Source organism: Microtus ochrogaster, unplaced genomic scaffold, assembly GCF_000317375.1.
Source record: "Microtus ochrogaster isolate Prairie Vole_2 unplaced genomic scaffold, MicOch1.0 UNK1, whole genome shotgun sequence".
NCBI classification, from domain to species: Eukaryota; Metazoa; Chordata; class Mammalia; order Rodentia; family Cricetidae; genus Microtus; species Microtus ochrogaster.
This window is the reverse complement of record NW_004949099.1, coordinates 39753317-39774529: the sequence shown is the minus strand read 5'-3', so window position 1 is coordinate 39774529 and position 21213 is coordinate 39753317. Positions and strand designations below refer to the sequence as shown.

Genomic DNA, 21213 nt, shown 5'->3' with positions numbered 1-21213 from the left:
CGAGAGTGCTGGGGGAGGAGGGCATGAATATTTTATAAAAGGCCATAAAACATAATTTGTTCCTCCGAGTGAATTAGAAACTGTAGTTAAAAAAAGAGAGAAGTTACCATCCATTGGCCAGGAGTTTTGCATTATTTAACCCCAGCTATTTCATTATATCCCTAATGCAGGAGGAGCAGAACACTAAAATCACACCCTGCGCCTCCGAGGAAGGAAACGGCAGCATAGAGCCCCCTGAACAGACACCCCGACTCACTGGGCAAGGGATCCAGAGCTCTTCTTAGAGCAGCTTGCACAGGTGACATGAACCGACCATAGAAGGGTCAGACGCAGAGGGTCTTCGCTGGTCAGGTATATTTGCAGCAAAGAGGAACATGAGAGAGAGAACCTGGTGGGGTCTCTTCTGTTGGATGCTGCCAAAACTCACACTTCCTCCTTTGTAGAAGCCGCTCTTTGAGTCCCCAAGACTAGGAAGGGGATCAAGACGAGAATAGAACAGTCTTTTAAAGTGGCCTTCAGACATCACTGTCTAATCCCGTATCCCTGCTGAGATCCTGCCTTCCAGGAATGGATCAGAGACCCTGCCGTTTCCTCTCTATTTTGAGACCGTCTGCTTCAGCAGACTCCTCCTCCGATTTTTTCTCTTGTACAAGGCATTCGCCTCTCCAAGTTCTCGATGGGGAGAAAATCCTTTCTTTGTTTTGATGTAATTTAACTTCTGCCCTAGCTGCCCATCACAGCATATCCTAGGCCTTTCTATTACTAACCATAAAGCCCTTTAATTCTATGTCTGAACTAAAAGGACTGTCTATCTTCTCTAGCAAATTAAACAGTAGACACAATAGATAGAAAGTATAACTTCACTGCATCAAATGTTGAGCGTCCATCTCTTCTTCATATTCTTATTCAACAAAACTCACACTTATACTTCAAGACAACAGTTTAAAAGGAGCAGGAAAATGTGTTCTTGATCCTTCCAGAAACGATGGCTTTGTTGCTTCTCAGTGACTTGTCAGGTCAATGATAATCCCTGCCCCCCCCCATGTACGGCAATTAGTGTAGTATTTACGATCACATGTTTATGTCTTGTCCAGCTTGTTTTCTCTTTACCACTTGCCCTTCCAACTCCACACACACAGAGACACATGCACAGATATACACACAGACACATGGGCATGTGCATGCTCGCATGTGTGCACACGGGCACACACACACACACACACACACACACACACACACACACAATTTGTTCTTCTTCCCCCAGGGTCTGGGGCAGGTTTTGTATCACCAGCTGATGTGGGAGTGATTTCTTATTAATAAAGAAACTGCCTAGGCCCCTTGATAGGCCAACCCTTAAGTGGGTGGAGAAAACAGAACAGGATGCTGGGAGAAAGAAGCTGAGTCAGGGAGTCGCCATGATTGTCCCACTCCAGACAGATGCAGACAGATTCCTGGTAAGCCAGCTCGTGGGCTACATAGATTAATAGAAATGGGTTAGATTAATATGTAAGAGCTAGCCAATAAGAGGCTGGAACTATTGGGGCCAGGCAGTGTTTAAAAGAATACAGTTTCCGTGTAATTATTTCGGGGCATAAGCTAAGCTAGCCATGTGGGTGGCCGGGTGCCAGGGACGCAGCTCCACTGCTCTTATTTCAACAACCAGCTTAGCAATCCCTGCCCTCCCTGCAGAGGCTGCGGGACTCCTCCATCTCTTGGACACCACATTCATTTCTGTCTCTCACGGCTCCTCACAAGCTACAGTTTATTGAGCACCTAAGTGAAGGGGGCTTCTCTCCTTGCCCCGGAAGCACTTGCTATTTATAACGTCTTGGGTTTTGTAGTCCGGATACAGAGGGAATAAAGAAATCTGGATCCCAGTCATTATAGCCCCCAAACTCTGGAATTTGTGTCCTCATTTCATATCCCTACCTTGGCACTATCAAACAATGCCACTGCATGAGGTAATGATCATCACCTCTTCTAAAGCTTGACATCGCAATCTCATCCTTAAATTGTGCTTTCTGGAATGCACATCTCTCCAAATGTAAGGTGGTGGCAAACAGGTTTCCATGGTTAAATCCATTTGGAAACCATTGTCTTAAGTAAGCTCAGGTACAGAACGAGGGGATGCAAAGGAGGCAGGTAGGAGCCGCTGCCGTCGCCATGACCCGCGGTAACCAGCGAGAGCTCGCCCGCCAGAAGAACATGAAAAAGCAGAGCGACTCGGTTAAGGGAAAGCACCGAGATGATGGGCTTTCTGCTGCCGCCCGCAAGCAGAGTGCCCCATCATCTCTACCCCCAGGGACTCGGAGATCATGCAGCAGAAGCAGAAAAAGGCAAACGAGAAGAAGGAGGAACCCAAGTAGCTTTGTGGCTTCGTGTCCAACCCTCTTGCCCTACGCCTGTGTGCCTGGAACCAGTCCCACCATGCTCGAGTTTCTTCCTGTAGTGCTCACAGGTCCCAACACCGATGGCATTCCCTTTGCCCTGAGTCTGCAGTGGGTTCCTTTTGTGCTTCCTTCCCCTCAGGTAGCCTCTCTACCCCTGGGCCACTCCTGGGGGTGAGGGGGTTACCCCTTCCCAGTGTTTTTTATTCCTGTGGGGCACACCCCAAAGTATTAAAAGTAGCTTTGTAATTCAAAAAAAAAAAAAAAAAGCTCAGGTACAGCAGGCATGATGGTTCCTGCCTGTAATCCTAAGCTTTGAAGAGATTGAGGCAGGAGGATCCCTGAGCCTGAGCTATATAGTGAGTTTCAGGCCAGCCTGGGTATTGTTTCAAAAACAAAACAAAACAAAGGAATAGTAGGAACCTTTACAACTATAAACGCACACGGGGCTCTCTACAGAATGGTGTGGTGGGAGAGAAAAGAACCGACAATGAGAATAAGCATCGCCAAAGTTAAGCTTTGGAAATGAAGTCCACGATCTCATGAAAAGAATTGCAATTCTCTTCTTTGGCGCTAGGAGATAGAACATTTATCGCTGCATCTTATAGAGAGGAACTCAGCTAAGCAGGTTGGTCAGCAAGGACTCGGCTGTGTTGTATGCAGTAACCCACAGTTTGGAAGCTTTGGTGGACTCCGCTAAAGGAGTCGTTATTGCTCAGACTCTATATTTGTCCCTGCTATTATCTGGCCACTAAGTGATGCCAATCAGATTCCATATATGGCATAACCTGGTCCTCCCAAGGTCGGAAGTAGCACATCATACAGTGTGCTCACGAGGCAGAGAGCTAGAGAGCCTTCAAAACCAGCAGCAATGACCACCAAGGTCATGAAGGGTTTGGCTCACACACAGGAAATGTGCTAACTCCTAAAGGCCTAAGCAGCCCCAGCGTCCACTCATGAGGTGGCCACAGTTTTTCTCTTAGACAGTAACATGTTCTGAACTCCAGTTCTGTTACGAACCTGGAAGCCCCCTAAGTTAAAGTTTCAGGACCCCAAAATGTCTGCCATCTGTTCACTCACAGTAGGGCAAGTGCAGTCAATATTCTTACTTGGAGGACAGAGAAGGAGGCTGAGAAGCAGTCATTGGTTCATGATGAGCCATCACGAAATGCCTAGAGGAGTGGCCAGCCTACTGTTCTCTGGCCATTGACTGCCCCCTCCAAAGGCTCTCCTTTCTGCTACTGTCCTGGCCATAGCTGATTGGTGATGCTGGTGGCATCTTCCTCAGGGACTGAACAGTCTGTGTATTGTCCATCTGCATTTAGGGTCCTGGAGGTTTGGAATAGTCCTGAAAAGTCCAGGTCATGGTTCCTCTGGTAGAATGACTGTGTTATGGTTTGGATCACAAATTTCTCCCAACATCCTTGATTGCCACTGCAGGGAGGGAGTGGTGGGACCTTTAGGAGGTGGAGCTTGATGGGAGGAAGTTAGGTCATTGGGGGTGTGACGGATAATACTGATTTTCAGTTCGATGGAATTTGGAATCCCTGGGGGAAGAAACCTTTGGAGGTGTCTGTGAGAACATTTCCAGAGAGGTGTAACTGAGGTGGGAAGACCCACCCTGAATATGAGCAGCTTAAGATCATGGGCTGGGGTTTCAGTCTGTATAGGAAGAGAGAAGCAAGAAGAGTAGCAGAATTCATCCCTCCTTGCTTCCTGTCTGTGAACACAGTGTGACTACAACCTCATTCCTGCCCCTGGTTGTCCTCACCGTGATGGACTGCAGTTTTAAGTGTAAGACAAAACCATATCTCCCTTCCCCAAGCTGCCTTCGCTAGACTTCTTGTCACAGTCTCGAAAGGTGACTGAAAAGGATGCTGGGCCCTTAGTTCTTCTTTTTCTTGCATTCTTGGTGTTTGGGGTGGAGTCTCCTAACTGCTCCCACTGTGATGTCCTGTGCCATTCCAGGCCCCAAAGTGACCATGTGACCATGGACTAAACCCTCTGAAGATATAAACCTGAATAAACATTTCTCTCCTATACATTGATTATCTCGGCTGTTTTTATCAAAATGGCGGAAAGCTGAGTGATGCAGACTGTCTGAAAGCCTTTTTTTAGGCTGTCTTCTCTGTTCCCAATGCCCCAGTGACAATAACTCCATGTGTGATACATGTATAGTTCTTCTCAATGTATACATTGTAAACAATGTAAACAGTACATAATATGATACTTTCAGTTTGCTGTAAGAGGTTCTCCCTCTTGTGTCTCTTTGTCACTTTTTCCCTTCCTTCCCTCCCTCCTCCCTGTGCCACTGTGTCCAATTTAAATGACTCACGGGGACGCCTTGACTTTGTACCTGTTTGCTCTACCCTACCTTTGATTCTGAACGTTTGTTCCAAGAAGCAAGTCTGAGCCCTAACCAGCCTAGCTCACACAAAGGCCTTTAAGTATTTGCTCACTTAATTGGGAGTAGAACAAGAAGTGGTTATCTTTGCCAGTCCTGACCTCCCCTTACACATTTCTGGACTCTCTCTTGTCCACTTCATCTCTCCATGCTAACCGGCCAGCTCATCTATTCGGCCCATTGCATTCTCCCTCGGAGCCAACTGTAGCCACCCAATGCTATTAACAGTTTGTTTTTGAACCTCTTCCTAGATATCCACATTTTATCTGCCTTCTAAGTTGCTACAGTTTTTTTTTCTTCAAACATTTGCCTCTTGTGACATACATTTCCAGCAACTCTTTAATAGGGCTTTTTCACTGACCATCGTTCTGTCAGGGAAACAGCCTGGCTGATTGTTAATGTTTGGCTATCACAGCTTTCTGCTCCCAGGCACTAACTTTTGAATCAACTTGGATAGACTCAGTTATATAAAGATATCAGAGAAACCCCAAATATGGGAGACTTGGAACAACCACGGTTCTCTCTCCTTCAGGCTACTGTTGCTTTGTCTGGGGACACGAGGAGTGGTCTAGCTTAATGTCCCTCACTGCGAAATTCCATTGTGCCCTGCAATGCTGGCCATTGTGGCTGGAGAAAAGAAAGTTCGGGGAAGGGGGAACACTGAAAATTAATGTTTTGGTTCAGAAGCCACAACTCCCCCTTCTGCTAATAACTCACTATCCAGATCCATTTGCCTGGTCCTGCCCGGTCACAAATACACCAGAGAGTATAAGATCCCACATTCCTAAGCCTAAAGGGATTCAGGAAACAGCACCCCTGTTCATCCCAGCAAGAAAATGAGAAGAAGAAGCTGGTTGCCAACTTATGATGCTAGCAAGCTCCTTTGGGATCTTCTCTGAAAGAGAGGGGTTTCTTGCGGATGGGTTTCTTGGCACAGAGGGCCCTTTCTGAAGGCTGTTGATTTGCAGGGCACAGATGTCTAATGCGTTCCTTTCCCAATATATTTCCTCCCTCCAGTGAGAACTGTTGAATCCTCGCTGGCAGATTCTCCAGCGCTAAGATCAACATCACCATCTGGCTGTTGACACCCTCCTTCTCCTCATCAAAACCTTCAACAGCACAATTTATTAGAAAGAGTATGCACCTATGGGGTGGGTCTTGGCACATGTTTTTCCTTGGTGCAGTTGCTCAGGGGGAAAGCTGAGGAGAAAGGAATTAGTCACATGGTTTTTAACCACTAACTGAAAGGGAAAGGGACATCAGGACTAAGATTCACACTGTCAAGTGGGTTTTCAGATAGCTTGTGGGACTAGTGAATACTACTGGCAAGAAATTTGCCCTGATGTTTAGGAGATCTTTAACATCACTCTCAGATGAGCAGTGTGTGTGTGTATGTGTGTGTGTGTGTGTGTGTGTGTGTGTGTGTGTGTGTGTGTGTGCATTTATATATGAAGAGGAGAGGTTAAAAAACAAAACAACAAAACTGTAAAGTATAGAATTATTCAATTGCTCATCCTTCCCACCCAGGCTTTCTTCACTCCTCCAGCAGAGAAAGGATGGAGACATTAGCAGAAAATAGAAATGGCCTAAGTCTTGGGGGAAGTAGTGAAAAAGGTAACAGGAAGAGGGATGCGGGGCCTGCTGGTCATGACTGTCTTGGTTCAGGACGACTTCCATATAACTCATGGTGCACAGCTGAAAAGTAGGCATGAACCTTGCTTAGAGAGGAAACAGCAGGATGGGGGATACAGGGCCTGACTTTGACTCACTAGCCCTGCTTCTAGCCAGCTCTAACTGATCTTCTCTCCACAGTGGGAAGTTCAGGCATGGAAGATACTTCTAAGGGAGGGTGTGTCTCCATGCACAGGTGAGGCTCAGCAACAAAGGCCCTGACCACTCAGAGAGGGAAGGGAGAAGTTGCAGACCCCCAAGATGTTCCCTATGGGGAACTGCAGGGATCTTAGGGCTAGGATAAAGTCAAATACTCAAGTTTAGATGCATACACAGACAGGTCAAAATAAAGTAAAAACTAGAACAGAGCTGTCATTTGTCTACCCAGATCAACATGTTTTATGGTGTGTGGCCAAGCTAAGACAATAAATAAGGCACAGTTGTGATTCTAGTACAGGACCAGTGTGGGCTATCTACATGCTGAGTTCACAGCCAGTTTAGGATATAGAATGAGTCCTGTTTCAAAACAACAAAAACAGAAGAAAAGAGAGCCAGGGGTGGCTCCTTACACTCACAATCCTAGCTTTTGGGAGGTGAATGTGGGGGGATCAGGAGTTCATTGTCACCCTTGGTTGCTGTAGTGATGAGGTGAGCAGGTCTGCTTTTCATCCCATCTGGCTCCCGCAGGGCTAGCTTAGCCCTGGAAATAATAACACAGAAACTGTATTCATTTTAACACTGCCTGGACCATTAGTTTTAGCCTGTTATTGGCTAATTCTCACATCTTGCTTTAACCCATATCTAGTAATCTGTATATCACCATGGGGTTGTGGCTTACCAAGAAGATTCTAACCTACGTCCATTTCTGGCCAGAGCTTTATGGCATCTGCTTGACTCTGCTTTCTTCCTCCCAGAATTCTGTTCTGTCTACTCCACCCACCTAAGGGCTGGCCTATCAAAAGGCCAAGGCAATTTCTTTATTAACCAATGAAAGTAACACATAGACAGATGACCCACCTACATCATTTCCCCTTTTTCTGTTTAAACAACAAAGAACGGCTTTAACTTTAACATAGTAAAATTACATATAACAAAACAGTTATCAAATAAGAATTACAGTTACAATATTTAGATCTATTTTATCTTTTATCATAACAAAGGAAAACTATAACTATAACTAACCATTCTTCAATTCCATCAAAGACTCCAGAAGGATATAATATTACCTAAGCAAATAAGAAATAAATGACAGAGACATCTCGCTGCCTGGACAGTCACCCAAAGTTCCTCTGTACCATTGGGGTATCCATCTTCAGCCTACAGGCCCACAGCATCCATCAGATATTTCCATGAAGCAGGAAATTCCAAAGACAGTTCAGTCACTTTCTGCTGTGTTCTGCAGAATGTCTCGCAGACTTTCATGAATCAGGAACCCCGAAAGACCATCTCACCTTTAGCCAAGTTTAGCAGCCCTCTCTCTAGGGGTTCTCTGTGTCCAGTTTATGCAACAGTCCAGGCAAGAACAGTTTCTTGCCCAAATGGCTAACCAGCTCCATAAGGAGCCTTTTCGATGCCCATCTTCCTCTTGAAGTAGCTGGTGCTGCCAGGAGCAGATGTGTCTCATTGTCATGAAAAGCCCTAAATTGTTAAAACATTAAATGCCATATTCTGTAGTCTTTGAAAGATATGAAGAATACCTAGCTAACTGAAATATATCTCTATATATCTAGAAAATCTAACTAACATGACTACAAGCTTGACTATTATTGATGATTATCCATTAACAACCTACATTTCCTAATTATACAGTACATTTTTAAATGAACTACACAATCACAATACCTTAATCAATATCAGAAATACATATACATATAACAAAATTGACCTTAAAATACATACCAATGCAAATTATTCATATCTATATCATATTCCCCTTTAAATGTAAAAGAACATTTATAAGCAATATTTGGGAATATGGGCACAGTTTTTTCTCTCCAAATTGCTTTGTGCTGAATGGGGCCGCTGTTATTTAGGTCTTTCATGATGTAACCTGTCTGCTAGGTTCATCTCAATTGGCAGTTGAGTGAAATAATTTTCTGAAGGTGTTCATGGTGATCTTTCAGGAGGGCCTGGTCTATCATACCATATTGGGATAGAAGCAATCCACAGGGTCTCATCCACTGTGAAAACAAAAGAAGACCCTCTTTTTGAAAGCATCATATCCTTAGACCCAAATTCTGAAGTCATAATACCCTTATGATAACCATTCTGGTTTAGCTTGGCAGCCCATATAATGAAATGTCTCTCTGTACTTAGCTCCTTTACAGTCAAAAAATTCAAAGAAACTATAATAATACAAAGAATCCAGACATTGTGAATTTTCCATTTTTACGTGGCTTATTTTTATTCTATCACATTACTTTATTCTGTCTCTTTAAAGACTTTACCCCTTTTTTAAGGCATTAACTTTATTCTCTATATTCTTTTTCTTCTCTCTCCCAAGTCTATGTACACCTATCCAAAAAAGTAACCCATTTAGAGGTCTTTTATGTTTGAATCTCTCCTATTGCGAATCTGTAATTTTTTACTATCCAGGAGCACTTCTTAAAATGTTAAGCACTTCTTAAAAACTTTAGCTTGTGCCACATAGGGGTAATTTGGTACCGCCTGTTTCCTGCCTAGTCTAAAACTTAACTGCGCTGCTATTATGATAATTACGATAGTTCCTGTCTGAGATCAGCACAGTTCAGCATGGTGGAGTGGAGCCGGAGCTGCTCCTGCCTCAGCCATTTGGTGCCCCTACGCTGTGCACAGTTCCAGGCACACAGCAAGTCTACATTGCCATCAAGCAAGCAAGCATTTTACTCACAAAACGCCATTCTAATTCTTTGTCTCCCACAAGAGACAGAGGTCACAGTAGAAGCATAGCTCAGAAAGCTGGCATTTTAAAACTGTGCGGCTTTTTTTTTTCTGCCTCCAGATAGGAGCCACACTCAGCACTTTAACTCTTTGAGTTTTTTTAAATCTCAGTTACAGCCTAATCTGCCAGGCAGACCACTGTGCAGCCTGGAAACATCTCTGTGTATGGCGGCAGATATCTGCCAAGGTCCCCCGCTTGCCTCAGCCTGATCCTGCTGGCTGCCCAGGTGCAGGCAGGGAGCTCTGAGCCATTGGCATGGTCTCAGAGTACGTTCTTCCCAATCCTGAGCAGGAACACAAACATCCAGTCCCATAAAAGCCATCGAAACACTTTATAGACGGAGGTCGTGCTGGCGGCACAGTCCAGAAAGCTGCATTTTAAAACTGCAGCTTTTTTTCTGCTATGACCGCCGAGTCAGGGAAATTTCTCTGCAGCATGCTGCCAACAAAAAGTTGTGTTAAACTCTCTCTCCCTCCTTTTTAAGCCCTCTCAGGTTTTTAAGTGGTTTAGTTACCATGTTGGGTGCTACTCTGTTGTAGAAGGAGCCGCGGGCTGTGTTCCCACCTGGATCCCGGCTGCCTGGCTAGCTTATGCCCAAAATAATTACATGGAAACTGTATTCATTTAAACACTGCCTGGCCCATTATATCTAGCCTCTTCTTGGCTAACTTTCACATCTTGATTAACCCATTTCTATTAATCTGTGTTCACCACGAGTTCACGGCTTACCAGCATGAGTCTAACCAATGTCCATCTTGGGCCGCAGCTTCATGGCGTCTTCCTGTCTCTGCTTTCTTCCTCCCACTATTCTGTTCTGTCTACTCCACCCAACTAAGGGCTGGCCTATCAAAAGGCCAAGACAGTTTCTTTATTAACCAAGAAAAGTAACACATAGACAGATGATCCTTCTACATCAGGTTGCAATGAGTTCAAGGCTAGCCTGGGTGACATCAAATCCTTTCTCAATAAACAATAAGAAAACCACAGTTGAATGTAAATGATAATCAATTATGTGCCATGTTAGATGTGTGTTTGGCACATACCTCCAGGTGTGTCTATGCTCTGTCTTTTCTTCTAAAAGACTTTAATGCCATAGATTTAGATATTTCTCTATTTCAAAATTCACAATCATATATTTCTCATCTGTTACAGATACAAATCAGCCACTATCCCTACAATGACTCCATTTGCATGCCTACTTTGCCTTTCCAACTTAACATCTCTAAATACAAGATCTTGCTTTAGTCAGAGGGCTCAATCCCTCACTTTCCCTGCCTTACCATACTGCACAAATGACCCACCCTGTTACTCCAGCTAAGCCCTGGCATGTTCCTTGCTTACTTCTCATGGGTATTCAGTTCCCAATGCTTCATCTCCTAAAGCCACCCCTTTCCAGAATCTCTACCTACTCTACTTTTACCTTCATCCAATTTGCCATCACCTTTTCTTCAGAATACTATTCATTTCCTGGTCTTCTCATTTCTTCTTTTGTTCCTGTGGTGGTTTGGACGAGAACGGCCCCCATAGGCTCCTAGGTTCGAATGCTTGGTCTTTAGTTGGTGGGACCATTTGGGAAGGATTAGGTCGTGTGACCTTTTTGGAAGAGGTATGTCACTGGGGATGGGCTTTGAGATGTCAAAAGTCCATGTCGGCCCCACTCCCTCTCTCTCGCTCCTTTCTGAGGATCGGATGTAAGCTCTCAGCTACTGCTCCGGTGCCACACCTGCCTGCTATTTCCATACTCCCCGACCTGATGATGTGGACCCACCCTCTGACACCGTAAATGGGCACCGAATTCAGTGCATTGTTTTAGAAGTTGCCTTGGTCATGTTGCATCACCATGTAATAGAGCAGTAACTAAGGCAGTCCCTTGGGTTCTTTCTCATTTCATCCTTTGTGTAAGTCACATCTCCTCCGCATGGGAACCATCATTAACTTCACAGAACCTAAACACTTCACCTTGCAAGATCTTACCCTTGTGTCTTCTTCAATCTCCTTTACTTTTCTCCTTGCTTGGTCTACATGAGTCTCAGTGCCTAAAACTTGTCTGGTTTTTCCACACGTGTCTGTCCATAATGTTCTTTCCCTGCTAATTAACCTGGTGGAGCCATCTCTGCTTTGAATTCTTACAAGAAACATTCCTTTGTTTCTTTGTTATCTTTGTTATCACTGTGACAATATGCCTGACCAAAAAGTAACAGAAGAAAGGAAGGGTGCCTTTTTGTCTCACATGACAGCTGGCAAGGCCAGGCTGCAGGAATGGAAGCTAGTTACACTGTGTCTGCAACCAGGGAGAGATGAATACCAGTGCTCAGCTAGACTTGTCTTTTTGATTTTGCCTGAGACCCCAACCAATTGGATGGTGCTGTCCACGTTCCAGGCAGATCTTCTCTCCTCAGTTAAATTCTGCAAATACCCTCTCACAGACCTGGCCAGAAGTCTGGCTCACCAGTGATTCTAAGTCCAGTTAAACTGACAATTAAAATTAACTATTGCCGAAGGACACTCTTTGAAGTTCTGTCTTCTACGTTCATCCCTGACATAGCATCCCATTTGTCCTCTTTATTATGCCTAGTGTGTAAATGTCTCTTTTGCAGTATGGTAAAGATTCCTGGCTAGCATGGAATGTATTCGCTGTTAACTGCTTCAGCACCTGAACCCACAGTGACTACGTAGTAGCTGCTCAGTTAGTGATTAATTGAGTAAATGACTGACCTCTATGGTCATTGCAGATGTCTGATTTTAGACACAATAAGCATACGGCCTGTGCTGAAATAAATCAGAGCCCAGGGAATGGTGGAGGAAACATCAAATAACAACAACCTGTCACTGGAAGTAGCAACACAGTGTCTATAGAGGGAGGTGAGCCTCCTGCCTTCCTTCTTCAGGGAGCTGGCACTTCTGAAGGTGTGAGTCGTTAAAATTCACCCCTCCTGTCTGCTGCAGAAGAACTGTCTAGGCACAGGGAATGAGTCTGTTTCACAAAAGAACTAAAAACAGAAGTCTGATTCATGAGTTTGCTAATGGCTTCTGCCTCCCAAGGGAACCTCCCAGTGCACACCGAATCCTTTCTAGGGGCCCGGCCTTATGTCTGATGTGAAGGTAACCACAGACCAGACTTCGGCCTGTTGGACAGCAGGCAGTGCCAGCCACTTTAATGGGAGTATTCAAATGGTTGTCCGCCATCATGTTAGATCCTGATGCATCCTCTAGAAGGATGCAACTTCTTCCCATAGCTCTGTTTGGATGCTGCTAATCTCATGGACAGCAACTTGGGGGAATGTGATCATAGGGACAGCAAACATACAAATGAATAATTCATGATAAAAATTAGAAAACAAAACCCAAAGAATCATGGGTGAGTGAATGGACATACAGGAAATAACCGCAGCACGCAGGACAAGACAGTGTATCTCCTACATGCTATTTGTTGTTTTATTTTATTTTTTTCTTCTTTGAATGGAGTAACTTTTGTGTGAAGCCTAAATTGCTTAATTACATAGCCTGTAAATGGGAAAACTATCGACTGGGTAAATGCAGTGCTCTTGATCCCTCACCCTTCAGGGAGCTGTACAAGGGGAGGGGAGGGAGTAGAGGCCAAGCATAAGGGAAGGAGAGGCTGCTGTCTGGTCGGCCTGGGGAGGGACACAGCAGAGCACAAGCTGCAGTGCCTTGGTGTTGAAGCCAGCCTCTTTCTTATCTTCCCCCCACTTGATTTCCTCTGCACAGGTCCAGGAGCTCTGATTTCCTCCTCTGCCTCATCCCTCCTGGAGCGCCTGCTGTGTGGCCTGCTGTGGCTTTTAAAACAGTCTGTGTGTATCCTGTGGCAAAGAACCCACACATGCATTGTGTGGCTTGAGAGAATCTTTATGTGCAGCTTCCATCCTCAGCCTTCTGAAGCTCGTCCTTATGAAGAAGCAACTGCACAGAAATGCTGGCCGCTGCCAGCCAATCCACTCTGGCTACAGGGAAGTCAAGGCCAAGAGACCTGTATGTGGCAGTCTGCAGCATCTTTATCCCTGCAATCTAGGCAGGAAACAGTCTGAAGCCTTTAGAATGGCTGGGAAACCTTTCTGGCATTCAAGGAAAGCCAGAGCAAAAGGCATGGGTTCCCTCATAGCTTATTTTGCCCCATCCAAATCTTGCCAAATGAGTCTCCACTGTAACATGGCCTACAGGTAGAGGCTAGCTTTCTGGCGAAGCACCCAAAATGTGTCTGTTAGATACTCATTGAACATAGCTGTAGTTTTTTTATTCACATTTTGATGTACCCCTATTCCGGTTATCTCCTCCCCCTTTCTTGACAAAAATAAATATAAATTATAGAATTCTATTTTTCCCCAGGGAGGCTTGGAGCAAAGATTCTGGCCTGCGATTCCCTGCGTTTTGTGGGTCTTTAATACTACGATCTTCTGGTTCTTTTCATGGGAGCTAATGGCGGGTGTTCCCAGGACTCGGTGAGAGGGTTTCCCACTCGCTGGGCACACTGGGCACGGGAAGGCTTTCTCTCCCCTGTTTCTGTCCTATACCATGAAGAGAATTGCAGCCCCACCCTTCCAGGTTGCAAAAGTGAGTCTATGGGGGGAATTAACATCGGGACACAGCCTAAACGGAAAGCTCTCAAGATATTTAAAAATATTTCATTTTCTCCACTCTCAGTAGAGGTTGAGATTGGCAAATGTGTCTTCATGGATATAGAAAACACGGAATATCCCCGCCCCCCATTAAATAGCGATTGAGGGGAGTCAGAATCTGTGTATAGGGGAGGGGTGTGTTGGGCCAGGGTGTGATTTCTTTCTGAGAAAATACACTGTGCAGGTCAGCCCGGTGCACAGAAATGAGAAGAGATGCGAAGGATGCAGGGGGTGTGTTATTAGGATGCTGCAGTGTGGTTGCGGTGGGGGTGGGGCGTGCGTGTGGATGTGAGAAAGCAAGAGGCGCACAAGAAGAGCGCGGGAAAGATTGCTGGGGAGGCAAATGTACACATCATTCCCCAGCATCCAGGCTTGCTGCAGCCCCTGGCTGGGTAAGGGGTGTGATGTGAGAGTGGGGTGGGAGGGGGCAGCAGGCGGGGCCTGCCACGTCACTTGGAGAGTGTTGGGGAGGAAGGGCAGAGCGGAGAGCTGAGCCTGCTGCTGTTGCTGCTGTTGCTGCTGCTGCTGCTGTTGCTGCTGCTGCTGCTGTCGCTGCTACGGGTGTAGCCAAGGCTTGAAGCGGTGGGAGGTGGGTCCCTGCGCCCCGGCGCCGGGACAGCCCCAGGTCAGTCCCGAGGCCTGTGGAACAGCTCCTGAGAACAAGGTGGCGGTTGGAACAGCGACCTTGGCCAGACCTAGTTCGGTGGTGGACGTAGGGCGGAGGCAGAGGCCGAGCCCGGGCAGGAGTCTTTAGTGAGCCGGAGGGAGGCGCATCTGGCGCTTAGGTACCAGCGGCAACCTAGGGTCTTGTAAGGCTGGAAAAGAACAGCGGGACCGGGACAGAGACAGGAGGGAGGACCCGTGGGTCCCTGAGCCCAGCTTCAGTCATCAGCGGGAGCTAAGCCACGCGACTTTTCCGGCAGCCAGTTTCACGCGTGCGACAGTTTGCGGGTTCCAGGCATCCCAGTAATCTTGAGCACCGAGGCGCGGCTATTGGGAACCAGAGCCACATCCCAGACCTAGCCTGGCAGAGGGACCAGCTGCAGGTTTCACCGACCTAACCGCCAGGTCAGAGCGCGGGCCCCACCCTAAAGGAGGGCGCAGCCGGAGCTGGGAAGCGGGTGCCGCGCTCCGGAGCTCGTGTCGTGGGCGCCGTCCTAGTGGCGGGGAGCGCACTGCCAAGGGGACATGAGATCGGAGAAATCCCTGACGCTGGCGGCGCCGGGGGAGGACCGTGGGCCGGAGGGGGAGCAACAGGATGCCGGAGAGTTCCCGGAGGCCGCGGGCGGCGGCGGCTGCTGTAGTAGCGAGAGGCTGGTGATCAACATCTCTGGGCTGCGCTTTGAGACGCAGCTGCGCACCCTGTCCCTGTTCCCTGACACGCTTCTGGGAGACCCTGGCCGCAGAGTCCGCTTCTTCGACCCCCTGAGGAACGAGTACTTCTTTGACCGCAACCGACCCAGCTTCGATGCTATTCTCTACTACTATCAATCCGGGGGCCGCCTGCGCAGGCCGGTCAACGTGCCCCTGGACATCTTTATGGAAGAGATCCGCTTCTATCAGTTGGGGGACGAAGCTCTGGCGGCCTTCCGGGAAGATGAGGGCTGCCTGCCCGAAGGTGGCGAGGATGAGAAACCACTCCCCTCCCAGCCCTTCCAGCGCCAGGTCTGGCTCCTCTTTGAGTACCCGGAGAGTTCTGGGCCCGCCCGAGGCATTGCCATCGTCTCTGTGTTGGTCATTCTCATCTCGATTGTCATCTTTTGCCTGGAGACCTTGCCCCAATTCCGTGCAGATGGGCGTGGTGGAAGCAACGAGGGTAGTGGGACTCGCTTGTCCCCGGCCTCCAGGGGGAGCCACGAGGAAGAAGAGGAGGATGAGGATTCCTATGCATTTCCTGGTGGCATTCCTCCTGGAGGGGTGGGGACAGGGGCAACGTCCTCATTCAGTACTCTTGGGGGTTCCTTCTTCACTGACCCCTTCTTTCTGGTGGAAACTTTGTGTATCGTCTGGTTCACCTTTGAGCTCCTGGTGCGCTTTTCTGCCTGTCCCAGCAAGGCAGCCTTCTTTCGCAATATCATGAACATCATTGACTTGGTGGCCATCTTCCCCTACTTTATCACCCTGGGCACTGAGCTAGTGCAACGACACGAGCAGTCCGTGAGTGGTGGCAGTGGCCAAAACGGGCAGCAGGCCATGTCCCTAGCCATTCTTAGGGTGATCCGCCTGGTCCGAGTCTTCCGCATCTTCAAGCTTTCCCGCCATTCCAAGGGGCTGCAGATCCTGGGTAAGACCTTGCAGGCGTCCATGAGAGAGCTCGGGCTGCTCATCTTCTTCCTTTTCATCGGAGTCATCCTCTTCTCCAGCGCCGTCTACTTCGCAGAGGCGGATGATGATGACTCTCTCTTCCCTAGCATCCCAGATGCCTTCTGGTGGGCTGTGGTGACAATGACCACAGTAGGTTATGGGGACATGTACCCCATGACAGTGGGGGGCAAGATCGTGGGTTCACTGTGTGCGATTGCTGGGGTTCTTACCATTGCACTACCGGTACCAGTTATTGTCTCCAATTTCAACTACTTCTACCACCGAGAGACGGAGCAGGAGGAGCAAGGCCAGTATACCCATGTCACTTGTGGGCAGCCTACCCCGGACCTGAAGGCAACGGACAATGGGCTTGGCAAGCCGGACTTTTCCGAGGCTTCACGAGAAAGGCGGCCTAGCTACCTTCCAACACCACACCGAGCTTATGCGGAGAAAAGAATGCTCACCGAGGTTTGACGGATGCAGGCAGGGCCTGCAGGAACACGGGAGCTCTGAGCAAGCCATCTCTCAGGCTTCCTTCACATGCTCACTACTCCCGCCGTAGCTCCCGAGGACCTCGAATCCCCTCCCCCTGTACCCAGTACACGGCATCCTGGACCAAATACCTGGACTGTAGACTGTTGCTCGATCCTCGCAGCATTCGAGGCTTCTCCATCTTAGTGACGTTTCGGAAATTTCAACGGTGCCGCTCAATCATGCCCATCTGTCAAGTGGATGAGATACACATGTCTGCCTGACGTTCCCTCGAGACTGACTTCTCTTGCCTGGGTCTTGTGATACCACTAGGAATGGTGATGTCAATAGAATAGAACACAGCTACACTCTGCTCCCTTCTCTGGCGTCCTTTGCTTTGGGTTGTACATCCTTCTTAGCTTCTGGTCACTGATCACTGACAGAATCCGGAGAATAGAAAAGAATTCAACTTGCGGCTTTAGCTCCGAGTCCTGTCCATCTTCTGGCTGGCAGAGCTGTTAGCTGCACAGTTTTGAAAGTTATTCATGCCTAAATTTGGATGGAATTAGAGAAAATACTACCCAGCTGGATTCTTTGAAGGATGAGGGTCAGTTCTAGACCAAAGGGACCGGTGGATTCCTCTAGGAATCATCTGGCACAGGAGGCCCTGGCTGTGGTCCACCTAGGTCCTCCTGCTCTGGTTCTCCAACTCCCTTGAGCTTCCAGGAAGGCTCTTTCTCTGAGCCAAATATTCTTTGTGCAAACGTCTTCGTGGGCAGAGGATCTGGAAAATGGAACTACAGAGCCAGGAGAGAAGGCTGACCAGAGCCAAGTGATCGGCTGGACCACATATCTGAAGCGAGGTGCCACTTAGCAGAGACTGTCACCTTGGACAGGCAGAGGGGACTCCGCTGCAGACAGCGGTCAATTCTCCCTAGTTAGCCCAGACCTGTCTAATGTCCCCTCCACTCTTCTTCCCGGGAATCTGACTTAGGATTGCAGACAATTTTTTTTTTTAAATAAAGCAACCTCAGCTATAACCTGCAGACAGGTGAGTTCACATACCGAATGCCAGCATAGCTTTCCTCCCCTGCCACGGGCAACAACAGTTGGTTTGGAGCCAGGAACAGGAGCACGGTCCTTTTGTTCACAGCCTCACTCTTAGAGGATTTTGCTGAGTCAAGCAAATGTTTGTTTGCTCTTCCTGCGGAGCAGCATTTGGCCTGCTCTAACTGCTAAGGTAACTCAGTGATTCCCACTGGGACCAAGCCATCTTCTCCCACTGCAAAGCCACCACCCTCCCTTCCAGCTGCCCACTGCCCGCCTCCCCAAGTAACATTGCCATTCCGTTTTGCCTTTGATAAACTGTGATGTACTGTTCTCAGTTCTCATGAGCACGGTTCCTAACCCCAAAGGACTGTTACCATGTTTTCAGTTTCATATTAATGCTTTAAGACTCTTTGAAGAGAATGCCTTTTTTTTTTTAAAAAAAAAAAAAAGATTTTCTCGAAGAGCATCATACTAGGGACTGACCTTGGGGACTGGCTTGAGAGGCACTGTGACTCCAGCGAGTGACAGACTCCAGTCTCAGTTTTGCCACAGCTTTACAGGGTAGCGTTGGTGTCAGAGTCCCTCTTTGTGCCTCAGTTTCCCCATCCATTAAATGAGAACATTAATGTCTTCCCCTCCCTACCTCATGGGGGAATATCAATAAGCTCACCCAGGAAGGTGGGGAAGATACTATGCAAATGTGTGAATTATAGTCATGGATTTGAGTTTTAGTTTATTATCCTGCCTTCCTGTCTCCCAAAGTTTCTACCTTGAGTTCAGAGCCTACAAATAGGCCATTGTAGACCATTAGATCTCTAAGTCTCTCCTTGGCCTTTTGGGCTGTGCCTCCATCCTTTGTCTTACCCTTCAGAATGGAATGTATTCTTGCAGTAGACTTGGTGGCTGGAGGTCACTTTACCTGGGAGACTGACTTCTCCGAGCCTGGAACATAACAAAAGACAGAGATATTTAAGACTCAGAGACCTATCCCAAAGCCAGTAAGAAAGTGTTTTTTGTGTCCAACCTCTTTAGTTACTCCCGAGCCCACCCCAGTGGCCAAAGGGATGCCCCCAGCTGAGGGTGATCGTGGGGACATGTGTGCATGGACCTCTGTGTATATATCATTACCCTCATCACTGTCCTTGTCCTTATGCAAACATTGCCTTTTCAAGTCAGAGCATGCCTGAAAGTAAAAGGTTTGTGGCAAGCCAGGCTCTCCAGGGACTCTGGTTGCCGTAGCAACCTTCCAGACTGTTCTCTCTACTGATTTGGGTATCAAGGGAAAACAGACTACACATCCCAGCTTCTCAAATGGGAGCACCTCCTTTTTATTGGTTTAGGCATTGGTGGAATTAAGACAAGGATTCGGGACCTTGCGGAAATGTGTAGGAAGTAGGTTCTCAACACTTCCTGCCGGGACCTTTTATTCTGGTTCCATATCTGGCCCCTGATGCTGCCACATCTTACGCCCGAGTCTTCAGAAACTTGAATGCTTAAAAACTGCCCAATGAAGTCCGCAGCAATGCTAAGGCTTTCCAAAGGCGACCTCAGAGAGGGGTACAAAATGTCCCTTCCACAGCAGCCAGGCTGGGCCTTGAGGACATGGATGACACCAGTCTGAGGTAACCTGACATTCTCGTCTTAGATGCAAGCTTTTTCCAGCTCTAAGAGAGACCACGAGGAGTGAAATCATTTCCTTACAGAGAGCAATGTTGCTTCTGACAAGAGCTCTGAGGTGGCTCCTAGGATGTCATGCAGAAGCTGAGAGGCAGACAGCAACTCAGTCTCTTTTTTTTTTTTTTTTTTGTGGAGAATTTTATCCAGTGATCCCTCCCTGCTTCTGAGTCTCCACGTGGACGTTGCAACCTTGGCATCAAGAGAATATGCACTGTGTGCTGTCTCAACAGCTGGAACAGGATCACAGTTGCCCAAGAAGGTGGGTTCAAGCTATCCTAACAACTGACTTAAACCAGTGGGGGCTCCCAGAGGACTTCTTGGGACTGCCAGTTTCTGCTTGGGATGAGGACACTCCTCCGGCTTAGCATCCCAGAGGAGCAAGGAACAGCTGGCCTTCCCTGAACCTGAGGTATGTGCCCTGACAGAGTGGTGGGGGAGATGGGTTCAGCATCTGTTAAAGCAGGGTTTCGCTGTCTATCTTTATTGTTGTGGGGTTCTCTCTGTCTTCATCTGTCTCTGTCCCTTCTTTTCTCCCCAGCGCTTTCCCCATTCTCTGCAGTCTCCCTCCCCTTGTTACTTTATATATCTCTTCTTCCCCAATTCTCTTTCTACCCCACCCCCTCCCCACTTAAACAGGTCTTCCTTCCATGCATTTCTATCTCTCTTTCTCCCCCTCTCCATCACTTTTGGCTTTTGGGAGCCCTTTTGGCAGAACTGTGAGAGCCATGATTTGAACCTCAGGACAGCTGGGACCAGGGTTTTCCTAAGAAGGTTTCCTGTTTCCCTGGCATCTCAGGGCACCATATTTCCCTTGCATATTCCCTGTTCTTGGAGGAGCTTCACTTACACAATAAGATGATATCGTGCGGCTAGTAAAATGTCTTCTAGAAATTTCTTGAGCATGAAAATACTCAGAGAAAAAAGGAAAGGTGGCAGGAAGGAATGAGTGTGGGGGAGAGACAGAAATAGAGATGATATCTAGATAACTAATCCGAGTCTCAGCTACTCAGCCATTTAGCATGGAATATGCCCTTCTGAGGATCCTCCAACCTCAGGAGCCTTGCAGAGACGTTGGAGTCAAGGACACGGTAATAATGGTGGAACAGAGAAAACTGGAGCAGCCGGGAGGATGCCAGGCAGATCTGATAACTACTCAGCACTCACTGAAGGCTCACTCAGCCTCTGGCTGGCTCCTTGTGTCCCCAAGGCAGAGCAAGAGGAAAGACAGGGGATGCTTCTTGACTGAGATTCACTGACTAGACCACAGGGAGAGGGTATAGACTGCCCCTCCCTGGAGCTTAGGGTGAAGCCCCATCTGCATCAAGACGTCCTGGTGACCCATCAGACACACAGGGTTCTATATAGGCTGTTAAATTGGCACCAGAGAACTTTTGAGGGTGACAGAACTGTTCTAAACCAGATGTGTTGAAAGTCCTATGATTCGGGTGAGAGAGACATGAGCCTAATGGCCTAAGTCTTCTCATGAGCTGGTACAGGGTCTGGTTTTATAACTCAAAAGGATGGACCATGTGGACTATCTGTGTCAGACTTTTTCTTCTGCAACTTTAGTTATCCTGTAGCTGCTCTTTGCAGCTGTCACAAAATACCAAGAGTGGTGTGTGTGTGTGTGTGTGTGTGTGTGTGTGTGTGTTGTCTGTGAGGGTGCTGTGGGGTGCATGGCATGTGTCTGTGGTG

The 21213-nt window shown here is 47.6% G+C and overlaps 1 protein-coding gene and 1 pseudogene across 2 annotated transcripts in view; both read left to right on the top strand.

The window, feature by feature from the left end:
• The first annotated feature begins 2134 nt into the window (after positions 1-2134).
• On the top strand, positions 2135-2656 carry LOC102002232 (annotated as a pseudogene).
• A 10162-nt stretch (positions 2657-12818) lies between these two features.
• Kcna6 (potassium voltage-gated channel subfamily A member 6) overlaps positions 12819-21213 on the top strand; it is a 33546-nt gene continuing 25151 nt past the window's right edge. Inside the window, exons 1-2 of one of the 2 annotated variants that reach the window (XM_013353010.2) lie at positions 12819-17842; positions 19654-19927. In XM_013353010.2, the coding sequence (XP_013208464.1) occupies positions 15205-16794 (1590 nt within the window). In that variant the 5' untranslated portion in view covers positions 12819-15204 and the 3' untranslated portion in view covers positions 16795-17842; positions 19654-19927. Of the gene's footprint in view, positions 19928-21213 lie in introns of both variants that reach the window. The other variant, XM_005365263.3, reaches the window with a different exon arrangement.